The sequence below is a fragment of the Artemia sp. Qi Xiang Cuo genome, chromosome 13 (assembly GCF_049724085.1).
Source record: "Artemia sp. Qi Xiang Cuo chromosome 13, ASM4972408v1, whole genome shotgun sequence".
In the NCBI taxonomy this organism is placed as follows: Eukaryota; Metazoa; Arthropoda; class Branchiopoda; order Anostraca; family Artemiidae; genus Artemia; species Artemia sp. Qi Xiang Cuo.
This window is the reverse complement of record NC_142806.1, coordinates 44,512,810-44,525,955: the sequence shown is the minus strand read 5'-3', so window position 1 is coordinate 44,525,955 and position 13,146 is coordinate 44,512,810. Positions and strand designations below refer to the sequence as shown.

At 37.7% G+C, this 13,146-nt stretch overlaps 1 protein-coding gene across 1 annotated transcript in view; it reads left to right on the top strand.

Annotated features, from left to right (window-relative positions):
- Window positions 1–5,504, top strand: part of LOC148945325 (uncharacterized) — a 102,404-nt gene extending 96,900 nt beyond the window's left edge. The window contains exons 8-9 of the mRNA XM_089098529.1: window positions 1,259–1,392; window positions 5,304–5,504. Coding sequence (XP_088954655.1) covers window positions 1,259–1,392; window positions 5,304–5,404 — 235 coding nt within the window. The 3' untranslated portion in view covers window positions 5,405–5,504. The remainder of the gene's footprint in view (window positions 1–1,258; window positions 1,393–5,303) is intronic.
- The last annotated feature ends 7,642 nt before the right edge of the window (window positions 5,505–13,146 follow it).

The following is a 13,146-nucleotide window of genomic DNA, read 5'->3' as shown; positions in this document are numbered from 1 at the left end:
CCCGCCCTCCCATTTGACTTTATGTTTAAAAACTAAATGTTGCCATAAGATTAAATCAAAATGCAATGTGTTAATACTAATTCCCAATAAGGCATCTCAGCAGTATCCCAAGAACGACTGAGGCTATTATGTTCTAAATTTTGGGACTGCTTCTGGTCTTAAAATTTAACCAAATCAAAATAGCGTAAATGTATCCAAGCTATCAAAGAAAGTAAACAGATTTTTTTGCGAATGGTATCAAGTTTTCCATTTCAGTTCAACTAGAGGAGGTATGAAACTAAATTAAACACTACTATTTAAGAGGGTGTATGTTGTTAAAAATGGCTGAAAAATTTTCTCCAGCATACAAATAGCAGGCCAAACTATAAATTCTTAAAAAAACGAAAAGATTTAAAGTATTATTTTCTTTTTCTCTGAAAAGACTATGTCAATATAAAGCGAACAGAAATTAATTAAAAAAAAAACTTTTTCCACAAAATAAGTTTTTCAAAGAAAAGTAAAGAATTCCATTAAACACAAAATGAGCAAAAATAAAATAAAATAATCTACCAAGGGTGAAACTACCACAAATCAGCATCGATAAATAAATTAAGCCCAAAACGAACAGAAATTACAATAAATAACCGAGTCAAACTCAAAACGAGCAGAAATTAACATAAGTTTGGCGCAAAACCCCTATGCCTTCCCAAGGCCAGAACATAATTTGCACTTTACTGAAAAAAATAAAAATTTTTTACTTTTATAACTTTAATAAATCAAATAATATTAACATTTTGATTACTAAATATTAGTATATGTAAATAAACTGACAATACACATTCATTTGTATTTTTTTCAGTAAAGTGCAAATTATATTCTGGCCTTGGGAAGGCATAGGGGTTTTGAGCCCAACTTATATTAATTTCTGCTCGTTTTGAGTTTGACTCGGTTATTAATTGTAGTTTCTGTTCGTTTTGGGTTTCATTTATTTATCGATTCTGATTTTTGGTAGTTTCACGCTTGGTAGATTATTTATTTCTATTTTTGCTCTGTTTTTTGTTTAATGGAGTTCTTTACTTTTCTTTGAAAAACTTATTATGTGGAAAAAGCTTTTTTAATTAATAAACATAAATAGTGACAACAAGTTATTTACTTGCAGGTCCAACAAGAGTCCCAATCCTAAACGGGTATTTGAAATCCCTTGAAAAAATGTATTCTAAAGGTTTTTTGATTATATGATTATAAAGGAAATTCATTATATGTCAAAGTTTATTTTTAGGCAGCATAAGCCCTGGCTAACAGTATCCGGTGACGATGATGGAAAAGTGTATGTATTGCGACCTCTGTCCGAAGTTCCAACTGATTGGACGTATGATAAGCAGATATTGGTTGATACTCAAGCAACAACATCAGGTAAGATATCACGTCAAAAACAATTTTTAGCTATATACAAAAAGATATAATATTCTTTAGCCTGTAAAGGGTAATCCTGGGTTGCAAGGCTATGGGGTGACGAAAAGAAAATCTTTTGCGAACTAGAAAATGTCGCAAAAAGAAATTTTTCCAGCTGGGCTAGGAGCTTCGGCTGTAACAGAAATTTGGTTCAGTTGGGCTCGAAATTTCACCCCCTACAAATAAGTTCTTGCTTTGTTCGGGTTACCAAAGACTGCATAAAATTGGCATTTTTTTTCTTGGCTGGAGGCACATCTTTCGGCCCCCGTGAAAAGAGTATTTGCTACATCCAGGTTGCAGGTCAGCATTAGTGTCTTTCAGCACGGACTAGCTTTACTCAAGTGAGGTCTCGAGTCACCCAATCTCACAAAAAGAATCAATCTTTGCTGGGGATGAGGCTCACGCCTTCAGTCTTCCATTAAGCTTTTCAAATCTTTTGACTTAATACTCACAGCTGCTGTAGACCCTGATTTAACTCACGCTTAGAAGGAAAAGCCTGGTTGTTGAAGAAGAGCAAGTCGGGCTAACTTCTGGTAGAAGGATGATGTGATTACACAGCAGGTTACATAATGATATCCTTCGAGAATGGTCTATACAGTCTAACTAGCATGGATATCCATAAAGTCCTCTTTCAATTAAGTCCTGAGAGGGAAACAGCCCTCTCGTCACTAATTTTTTTAGTAGAGTAAGCAGATTGCACCCTGTTTGAACCTAAATCAATAAATCAAGAAATTTCGATCTGCATAATTGGTGGCAAAAGTAGTCTTGACACCACTAAGACACCCTCTCCCATCCTCAACTTTGGGGGCTAAGGTCGTCCGTTATGCTCATGGGGCATATGAGGTTTTCATGGAATGAGTGGTCTTACAAACTTTGGAGGTAGCTCATTCGACTTGAAATCGGAAATTCTAGTGCCTTTTTTAAGAGTCAACAGTGATCTGAAGGTAACTAGCTCCCCATGCGCTCTTTATCACAAATGAATCCAATCAAAATTTTGAGATACCTATTCTGTTCAAAATAGTCCAAAGGTCATATAACAATGCTCTTGGGGTTGACACTACCCCTCAGAGTCCAAGGGCAAGAGTTGTAAGTTATAACCCAGGGGCATATAAAGTTCTTATGAAAGGGGTACTGATATAAACTATAGATGAGGCTCAATTTAACGGTAATTGAAAGTTTTCGCTCTTTTTTAATCGGAGGTCAACTAGCCCCCTCCATACGCCCTCTTTTCCCCAAACGCATCCTATCAAAATTTTGAGATAACCATCTTGTTAAAAATAGTTCAAAGATTGTATAACAATGCCTCAAGGGTTGACACAACCCCCCAGAACCCGGAGGCATGGGCTGTAAGCTGTGCCCCGGGGCATATAAGGTTTTCTATGGAAGGTGTGGTCGTATAAACTTTAGACTAGGCTCATTTGAATGAAAATTGAAAGTTCTAGTTTCTTTTTCGAGTCAATTATAGTTAGAGGGCAGCTAACCCTCCCCCAAGCCCTCTTTTCCCAAAATGGATCCAATCAATATTTCGAGTTACTCATTCTGTTTAAATTAGTTGAAAAGCAAAAATAACTATACCTCCGGGGTTGACTCCGGCCACCGGGACAAGGGCTATAAGTTTTGCTAGCAGCTCATTGTTAACATGTTATTGTTTTATGGAAGGGGTGGATGTATAAACTTTTGGGGAGGCTCATTTGATTGGAAATTGAAAGTTCCAATTCTCTTTTTAAGAGTCAAAAGTGATCAGAGGGCAACCAGAACCCCCCCCCCTGCACCCTTCAAAATTTTGAAAAATTTCGATTTGATTTTCGAAAAAGGGGTCTTAAAAGTTAAGGAACCTAACCTGACCAATTAAGCAGAAATTGATTTAACATGAAATAAAATATTTATGACACAAAATAAAATAATCGGTTTTAGAAATACCCCTTTATTTAGATACGAAGTGAAATCTAACCATATGAAGCACCACATATCTTGGAAGACTATCCTTGAATGCGGGCGTTCAAAGATATTGAAAAATAACCGCTTCCTTGCTTATGTACGTTTGTGGCGCCGAAAGACGTAGTTGACCTAAGGTATAAAAGATACATTTTATTGTATCAAGCAACTTTTTGATTATTGCTATTTCGGGTGACCTCTGGTCCATTTTACTTAGGAGTACTTTTGAATATCTTATAGTTTATAATTATATTATTGTGTTCGTATATTCTGTGAGACAAATAGTCCCCGTGGCATGTATATAGCCAGACCCATGTATCGTTGCTGTTGAGTCCGATAAAATTAATCATATTTATATTCATCCTCTCTATAAAATTATTGAAGCTTCTCATCTATACCAGTAGGCACGCCTTGTATAATTAGTGAGGCCAAAACTAAGGAAACTCTATCCTAGTATTAGTCACCTTAAGACAGTGCCCCACACCCTTTTCACGGGCCAGATTAATAGCCACTCTACTACAGCCAAACTTTACTACACACGGATGCGTGTTTATTTGTTTTATATATTTTTTTTAATTTTTCCCCAGCGATTATCGTATCGAACCAGTGGTCCTAGAAGATCGGGATTGGGCTCATTTGATCGAAAATCAAAAAAAAAAAAAAAAAAAAAAAAAAAAAAAAATGGAGGGTAGCTAGCTCCCCTCTTACGCCTCTTTTTCCCAAAGTCGTCCGATAATAACTTTAAGATATCTATTTTGTTCGGCATAGTTGAAAGATCTAATAGCTTTGTCCTTGAGGATGACTTGGGCCCAACTACCCCTGGGGTAGAACTACAAGCTATGCCCATTGCTTATATATAGTATTGGTCATTAGAAAGTATACAGATATTTTTTTAGGGGAGTTTTCTGTGGGGAAGGGGTATTTTCTACCGGGAAATTTTCAATTGGGTGGGATGTTTCTGGGGGTGAACTTTAAAGAAGAAATTTTACACAGAGAAACATTTGTCAGAATTAATATAGGCCTACAAAGTTCGCTCTAATTGTCTTAATTTCTCTTTGGCGACTCTATTTTATGTGGATGGAATTGTCCGGAAGGAATTTTTGGGGAGGGGGTGTATTTTAAGTGGGAGGAACTTTTCACGGAGGAATTCCCCTAGAGGAGAGGGAATTTTTTTATGGAGGGTGAGCCAGGTTTACGTGGATTATTTGAAAAATGGTCAGAAATTAAATAAAAAAACAATCTTTTTTACTGAAAGTAAGGAGTAACTTTAAAACTAAAAAAAAACCAGAAATTATTCCATATATGATGGGGCTACCCCCCTTATCAATACCTAGCTCTTTACGCTAAATTTTGGCTGTTTGTTACAATTTTTTAAGAACGACTCATGAAACACAAGAGTCGTTTAATTAAAATTTGAAGCCTTTTAAAAAGTGCTTAATACTTTAGCGTGAATAGCAGGGTATTGAGAAGGGGGGACCCCTTCACATACAGAATAGTTTCTATTCGTTTTGAGTTTTAATTTTTCTCCTTTCTTGCAGTTGAAAAAGCTTGATTTTTTGTTTAATTTTACTCAAGAACTGTCCAAATATCATTAAAGGTCTTTAATTTACTACCTTTTGTCTGTTACCCCCCGAAATATTTTATGGACCTTGTCCATAAGATATTTGAAGAGCAAGGTATTGAGAAGGGGGAACCCTTTCATATAAGGAATAGTTTTTTTTCGTTCTGAGTTTTAATTTTGCTCCTTACTTTCAGGTGAAAAAGCTTGCTTCTTTATTTAATTTTACTCAACAACTATCCAAATATCATTAAAGGTCTTTAATTTACTATCTTTTGTCTGTTAACCCCTGAAATATTTTATGGACCTTGTGAACTGAAAGTAGCCCATGCAGACTCCACTTGCGAACTCCAGGCCTAATGCACCGTCTTTCTTTCAGGAAAAATGGCAATTGCGGATCTGGACGGAGATGGCTACCGAGAAATAGTTGCCGCTGGCTATTCTGCAGACCGAATCTACGTTTTCACGTATGCACCATAGGAATTTCTTTTTGAGATGAATTCAGTTTCTTTTTAATAGCTTCAAGCTATTAAAAGTTAATAACTAAGACTGACTGCTTTATACGCTGCAAATACATTCAATATTGCATGTTTAATTTTTTTAAAAAGAAGTTGAAAAGAACAAAATATTTTGGGCTTGAACGTGGTAATGAAAGTATTAAAATTACTATTGCTACAGCCAATGTAATGCTACCGAGCAAGGCCGTATCCAGGGGGAAGGGTGTTTGACCCCCCCCCCCCGAAATTTTTGTCCGCATCGTAAAAACATAACAAATAAATTTAAAGAAATTTTTACTTCCTTTTTTAAAGATTTTTGTTTGCAAACCCCCCACCGAAAAAAGGAACCTTTTGTGAACCCCCCCCCCCGAAAAAAATAATGGATACGGCCCTGCTACCGATATCGATAAAAGTATGTATATATTAGAAGGTTAAAATAATGCCAGCATTATAAGTGGAATAGTTGTATAGCTGTAAAAAAAAGAAGAGTAGTGAAAGTATTATATCTTTACTTTGAGAAACTATTTGACTTCGATTATTTGTCTCTTGAAGGTTAGAATGAGCTACTTGTTTTATTTCTTTCCCAAAAGTGTTGGGTCAAGAGGTCGTCTAGATAATTTCCAGATGAAATTTTGTTTTCGCAGCACAAGACATTATTTTTACACACAAGAAACACTGTAAGCTCTAATATACTAATTTGTAAGACATTTTTTTTTATGAGCTTGCGTATTCATGCTGGTGTTTTTAGTTTGACTCTCACGCGAGGATTTTGTTTTTGCTTTTCATGGTTCCAGCGTCAGACGCAATCTAGTCAAGAACAAACTTTTGCCCCCAGTAAGCGAAACTTCAAAATTTATCACCGAGGATGTCGCAAGAACTAGTAACTCGAAATCAAGTTCAGCACCTAAGAAATAAAAATAAAGGCTACTGGACAGAATACAAGGGATGCGTTGCCTACAAATAAGTAACCATTAGTGTTGAAAAGTTGAAAACTGTCAGTGTTAAAATGTGTAACATTGAAAACCGATAATTAGAATCCTTGATTAGTCATAATTATACTCAATTTGGAATTTGAATGCTTTGATGGGGAAAGATGACATTCTTTGAAACGTAGAATTCCAGTTTTTTCAATACACCTAAGCTAGTTCAGATACACGAATATTCTATCACATATAATTTGTGCCAGGTATATTTTATGGTATTTCAAGATTTAAGACAGTGTTTTTATTGACAGTCGAAGTAAAAGTGGTTCATCTTATCAGATTATTGCTCTTTTGCTACTTAATGTTAGTAGAAAGGGGTAAGAAGGTACGAACAGTACATAATTTATTCATGGTTTTTTGATCCACTAAGGGGACTAGATTTCTGAGAACTTAATTTACATCAACGAAGGGGGCTAGATTTCTGAGAAATTGATTTGCATAATCGACGGGGAATTATCGATTCTAAGGGAATTAAGAAACAATATGGCCTCTCTGGTCTTTAGGTCTGAGAGATAAATTAATATTTAATTTTTAAATATGGCTTCTCTGGTCTTTAGGTGTGAGAGATAAATTAATATTCTATTTTTAAATATGGCTTCTCTGCTCTTTTGGTCTGAGAGATAAATTAATATTATATGTTTAAATATGGCTTCTCTGGTCTTTAGGTCTGAGAGATAAATATTAATATTCTATCGAAGCCATAATAGTGTAACTAGGAACATCTTAGATGTGTTTTCAGAAATTCATTCGAGATCAAGACAGATTTAATATATTTTACGCGGAAAATGGTTTCCTGGGAATTTCAAATTTGACAGCGCAGGGATGACGAAACAAAGGAACGCGCAGGAATTACTTTTCAGGGATTATTTGGGTGAAAAAAATTAATCGGCATTTTAGGGATTTTTTGGGCGAAACAGTTTGAGACATTTTAGAAGAAAATTTGGGGTGAAACTCTGTGGTCGTTATAATACACAAATTCCATTTGAACAGTGTAGTAAGGTCCCCTACCCAAAACCCAAAGGGGCCACCGCCCAACTTCCCCCCCCCCCCATTTTTTTCCGCGCCTGAGAAACAGAAGGGCCCCCCTACCCCTGGGCCCCCTCCTCCTTGGGCCCCAAAAGAGCCCCCCCCCGTTTTTAATATTTTTTTTGTGAACTTGAGACACAGAAGGGCCCCCTCCCCCCTAAACCCAAATTTTTGGCTCCCCCCCCCCCCGAATATATCTTTTCAGAACAAGCTATTTACGTAATGTCCCTCATAATCTTATTTTATAAGTTAAAGTACTCATCTTTTTCACTCCCAAAAATACTTTACGACTTGTTTGAATACTCCAACATCAAGCAATACTTTTCAAAAGGCTTTATTATATTATTTCAGAACAAGTTCCTTTCTTAATGTCCCTCCTAAGTACTCATTCTTTTCACCCAAAACTCTACCACTTTTTGCATACAAACCAACAAAGACAAACACTTGGACATGCAAACACCAACCCAGACATACAAACAAATATATTCAGACATACAAACAGAGAAAGAAAGACACTTTAGGCATACAAACCAACAAAGAAAAACACTTGGAATTGCAAACACCATCCCAAACATACAAACAAATTGATTCAGACATACAAACAGAGAAAGACAGGCACTTTAGACATACAATTCAACAAAGACAAACACTTGGACTTGCAAACACCAACCCAGACATACAAACAAATAGAATTAAACATACAAACAGAGAAAGACAGGCACTTTAGACATACAAACCAACAAAGACAAACACTTGGACTTGCAAACACAAACCTAGACATACAAACAAATAGATTCAGACATACAAACAGAGAAAGACAGACGCTTTAGACATACAAACCAACAAAGAAAAACACTTGGACTTGCAAACACCAACTTTGAAGCATAAAATTGAAGCATCAAATACAAAATTTCATATTATTGCACGGAAATACCAAAACCATAGGTTAGGTTAGCTCACGTACGCGCGCGTACGTAGGCTAATCTAACCTAACCTATGGTTTTGGTATTTCTGTGCAATATGGTGGAATTTTGTATTTGATGCTTCAATTGTGTATTGTCATATATATCTATTGTCTCCCTTCTCAACACCAAGCTCCCTATGCTAAAGTTCGAATTCTGTCCTTTCTGTCTCCTCGAAAAAAAACTGTTAAAATTCCCCCCTGAAAATTTCACCCCTGGAAACCCCCTCCTCTTGTAAAATTAATCCCCGTACAAAATCCTTGCTATGGTTCGAATTCTGTCCGTTCTGTCTCCTCGAAAAAATTGGTAAAATTTCCCCCTGAAAATTTCACTCCTGGAAACCCCCCTCCTCATGTAAAATTAATTCCCGTACACAATCTTTCCACTCTGTCAAAAATGCAAAATTCCACATTTTTGCTGAAGTCCAAGTGTTTGTATTTGTTGGTTTGTATGTCTAAAGTGCCTGTCTTTCTCTGTTTGTATGTCTGAATCTACTTTTTTGTATGTCTTGGTTGGTGTTTGCAAGTCCAAGTGTTTGTATTTGTTGGTTTGTATGTCTAAAGTGCCTGTCATTTTCTGTTTGTATATCTGAATCTATTTGTTTTTATGTCTGGGTTGGTATTTGCAAGTCCAAGTGTTTGTCTTTTTTGGTCTGTATGTCTAAAGTGTCTGTCTTTCTCTGTTTGTATGTCTGAATCTATTTGTTTTTATGTCTGGGTTGGTGTTTGTCTTTGTTAGTTTGTATGTTTAAAGTGTCTGTCTTTCTCTGTTTGTATGTCTGAATCTATTTGTTTGTATGTCTGGGTTGGTGTTTGCAAGTACAAGTGTTTGTATTTGTTGGTTTGTATGTCTATAGTGTCTGTCTTTCTCTGTTTGTATGTCTGGGTTGGAGTTTGCAAGTCCAACTGTTTGTCTCTGTTGGTGTGTATTTCTAAAGTGCCTGTCTTTCTCTGTTTGTATGTCTGAATATATTTGTTTGTATGTCTGGGTTGGTGTTTGCAAGTCCAAGTGTTTGTCTTTGTTGGTTTGTATGTCTAATGTGACTGTCTTTCTCTGTTTGTATGTCTGAATCTATTTTTTTGTATGTCTGGGTTGGTGTATGCAAGTCCAAGTGTTTGTCTTTGTTGGTTTGTATGTCTACAGTGTCTGTCTTCCTCTTTTTTTATGTCTGAATCTATTTGTTTATATGTCTGGGTTGATGTTTGCAAGTCCAAGAATTTGTCTTAGTTGGTTTGTATGTTTAAAGTGCATGTCTTTCTCTGTTTGTATGTCTGAATCTATTTGGTTGAATGTTTGGGTTGGTGTTTGCAAGTCCAAGAATTTATCTTTGTTGGTTTGTATGTCTAAAGTGCATGTCTTTCTCTGTTTGCATGTCTGAATCTTCTGTGTCTCAAGTGCGGAAAAAATTATTAAAAAAATTGGGAAGGGGGGCCGGGGGGGCTCTTTTGGGGCCCAGGGTGGAGGGATCCTCGGGGGAGGGAGCCCTGATGTGTCTCAAGCGTGCCAAACAAAAAAAATGAGGGGGGGACAAAAAAGCTGTGCAGGGGCCCCTTTGGGGTTTGGGTAGGGAACCTTACAAAACTGTTCAAATGGAACTTGTGTATTATAACGACCACAGAGTTTCACCCCAAATCATCTTCTAAAATGTTTCAAACTGTTTCGCCCAAAAAATCCCTAAAATGCTGATTAATTTGTTTCGCCCAAATAATCCCCTAAAAGTAATTTGTGTGTGTTTCTTTGTTTCGGCATCCCTGCGCTGTCACATTCCCAGGATTTTCCCAGGAAACCATTTCCCGTGTCAAATATATTCAATCTGTCTTGATCTCGTATGAATTTCCGAAACAATCTAAGGTGTTCCTAGTTACACTGTTATGGCTTCGATAGAATATTAATATTTATCTCTCAGACCTAAAGACCAGAGAAGCCATATTTAAAAATAGAACATTAATTTATCTCTCAGACCTAAAGACCAGAGAAGCCATATTAAAATAGAATATTAATATATCTCTCATACCTAAAGACCAGAGAAGCCATATTTAAAAATAGAATATTAATTTATCTCTCAGACCTAAAGACCAGAGAAGCCATATTGTTTCTTAGTCCACCTTAGAATCAATAATTCTCCGTCGATTATGCAAATCAATTTCTCAGAAATCTCGTCCCCTTAGTGGATCAATAAACCATGAATAAATTATATATTGTTCGTACCATCTTACCCCTTTCTACTAATGTTTTTACATTCCTTCTCAATATGCCAGCCTACTACAAACCTCTTAATTTCAGCTAAGAAGGAATGCAGACAAAGTTCCTCCAATTTTACAGTTCAGAACGGTGAGTATTCCATTACCAACAATTTAAATTATTTTCTTTAATCAAAGGTTCTGGAAAATAAATAGCAATTCCGATAAAATTTGTGAGGAATCGCTAAACATATTTTTCTAGAGGAATCAAGGCTGTCTCTTACGAAGATAAAAGGCTAGCCAGCGCAAAAAACCTAAGAAAGTTTTAACCTTTTCTAGAAACCCTGTGAATGAATGAAATGGAACAATTGCATCCGTTGATTTAGTAGTACGGTTCCATTGCAACTGAACCACCATTTAACTGAACCCCAAGCAACTGAACCACTGCAACTGAACCACCGTGCAACTGAACCGCCGTGCGACTGAACCACCGTGCAGCTGAACTACCGTGCAACTGAACCACAGGGCAACTGAATCCCCGTGTAACTGAACCCCGTTTAACTGAACCCTCTTGCAACTCAACCCCTTTGCAACTCAACCCCATTTAGCTAAACCCCCGTGTAACTGAACCCTCATGCAACTGAACCCCCGTGCAACTGAACCACCGTGCAAATGGACCATCGTGCAGCTGAATCACCAAGCAACTGAACCACCCTGCAACTGAACCACCGTGTAACTGAGCCACTGTGCAACTTGACCACCGTGCAACTGAACCACCAAGCAACTGAACCACCGTGCAACTGAACCACCGGGTAACTGAACCCTCGTATAACTAAACTCTCGTGCAAGATTTTTAAAGTCATAATATAAATGACTGTAAAGATGATTAATAAAAAAGCTCTTTTTTGTTGTCACAAAAACAAAGAAAATATAATAGAAAATAAATAAATAGACTTATATATCAACAAGTGAAATGACATCATTTTTATACAATCCTAAAAAAGGGCTCATGCCAGATTTACGATCTCACTCCCTCGGACTATCTGTCTTGGCTTTTTTTACAATTAGCATATAACTTGACGTCCACAACTACCTGATTTTAATTCAAAAATTAAACTCTTAAGTCAGAAATTCTTAAGGCCAGATCTATTTCTCTTGTTTTATGTGTGTTAGTGGTGGTTCCCTTCACTCTTTCACTGTCTACGGGTCTAGGTATTTATCCCCCCTCCCATGGAAAAACCCCTCCCTGGAAAATACCCCCTCTTGGAAAACATGGTTTTCCAAATTTGAATATTTTATTTGAGTTCTGTTACTTTTTAGTTTAGGTGAGAAATGCTAAGGAAAGTGGAAAAGAGAATTTATGCGTAAGTCAGTAGAGAGCTATCTTATACTCCGATCAGCACACCATATATGGGCATAGAGTCATTAGTGAGAATGATTGCGTAATCGGTCAATGACCTCTTTCTCCAGCTGTGTTTTTGGCACGCTCTTAGCGAATGTCAATGTTGTTATTGTTTCCGAGGCAAAATGCCAAGGTCAATGTTGTTGTTGTTTTGAACAGAGTCATTAGAGAGAACACGTGGTTAATGGGGTCAATGTTGTTGTCGTTCGAAGCAAAGTTAATGACACTTCCTTCCTGTTCGAGGCAGATGTTATGATCCAGAAATAGTATTTGTTATTGTTATTTGAGCCAGATGTTATGAGGTTCCCGGAAACAGTTAATTAATGTCTGACAGATGACGTCAAGTTAATTAATGTCCTTGCATTTCCAAAGAGAATTGTCACCGAGAAACAGTTAGATCACACATGATGTCATGATTGATTGATTGGCACAAAAGGGGAATTAATTTGTTGTTCTATAGAGAATTGATTCACGAAAGGGAAATTAATTTGTTGTTTCTAACAAGAGAATCGTTTCCGAGCAGACGTATTGATCTTAGCGCGCGAAAAGGTTTCCAAATAATTTGAAATGAATTGGCGCAGAGATGCCAAACAAAAGGAACATGCCAAAATTCCGTTTAGGGTTAATTTTGGTGAAACCGTTTTAGCTATTTTATGGAACTATTTCGGCGAAACAGCTAGAGACATTTTAAAAGGTGATTTTTGAAGAGATTTTGGAAGAGGTTTTGAGTGTGGTCGTTATAATACACAAGTTGTATTTTAACAGTGTTGTGAGGTCCTCTACCCCAACCCCAAAGGCGTCTCATACCCCACCCCAACCCCGAAGGAAGCCCCCGGTCCTCAAAGGCCCACCCAGACCCCCCAAGGCCCTCCCCGGGGCCCCCCAAGGCCCCTCGAGCTCCCGACGGACCAAGGGGATCCCAACGGCCCTCCACCTGTCCGCAACTGTCCCCCCAGCCCTCAACGTCCCGTCCTGGGCCTCTCTGTAAGCCCCCCCGGGCCTCCCATGCCCTCCACGCGCTCCAAGGTACACTTGAACCCCCCCCGGCCCACCCAGACCCCCCAAGGCCATCCCCGGGGCCCCCAAAGACCCATCGAGCTCCCGAAGGACCAACGGGATCCCAAAGGCCCTCCACCGGTCCCCAAATGTCCCCCAGGCCCTCAACTGCCCTC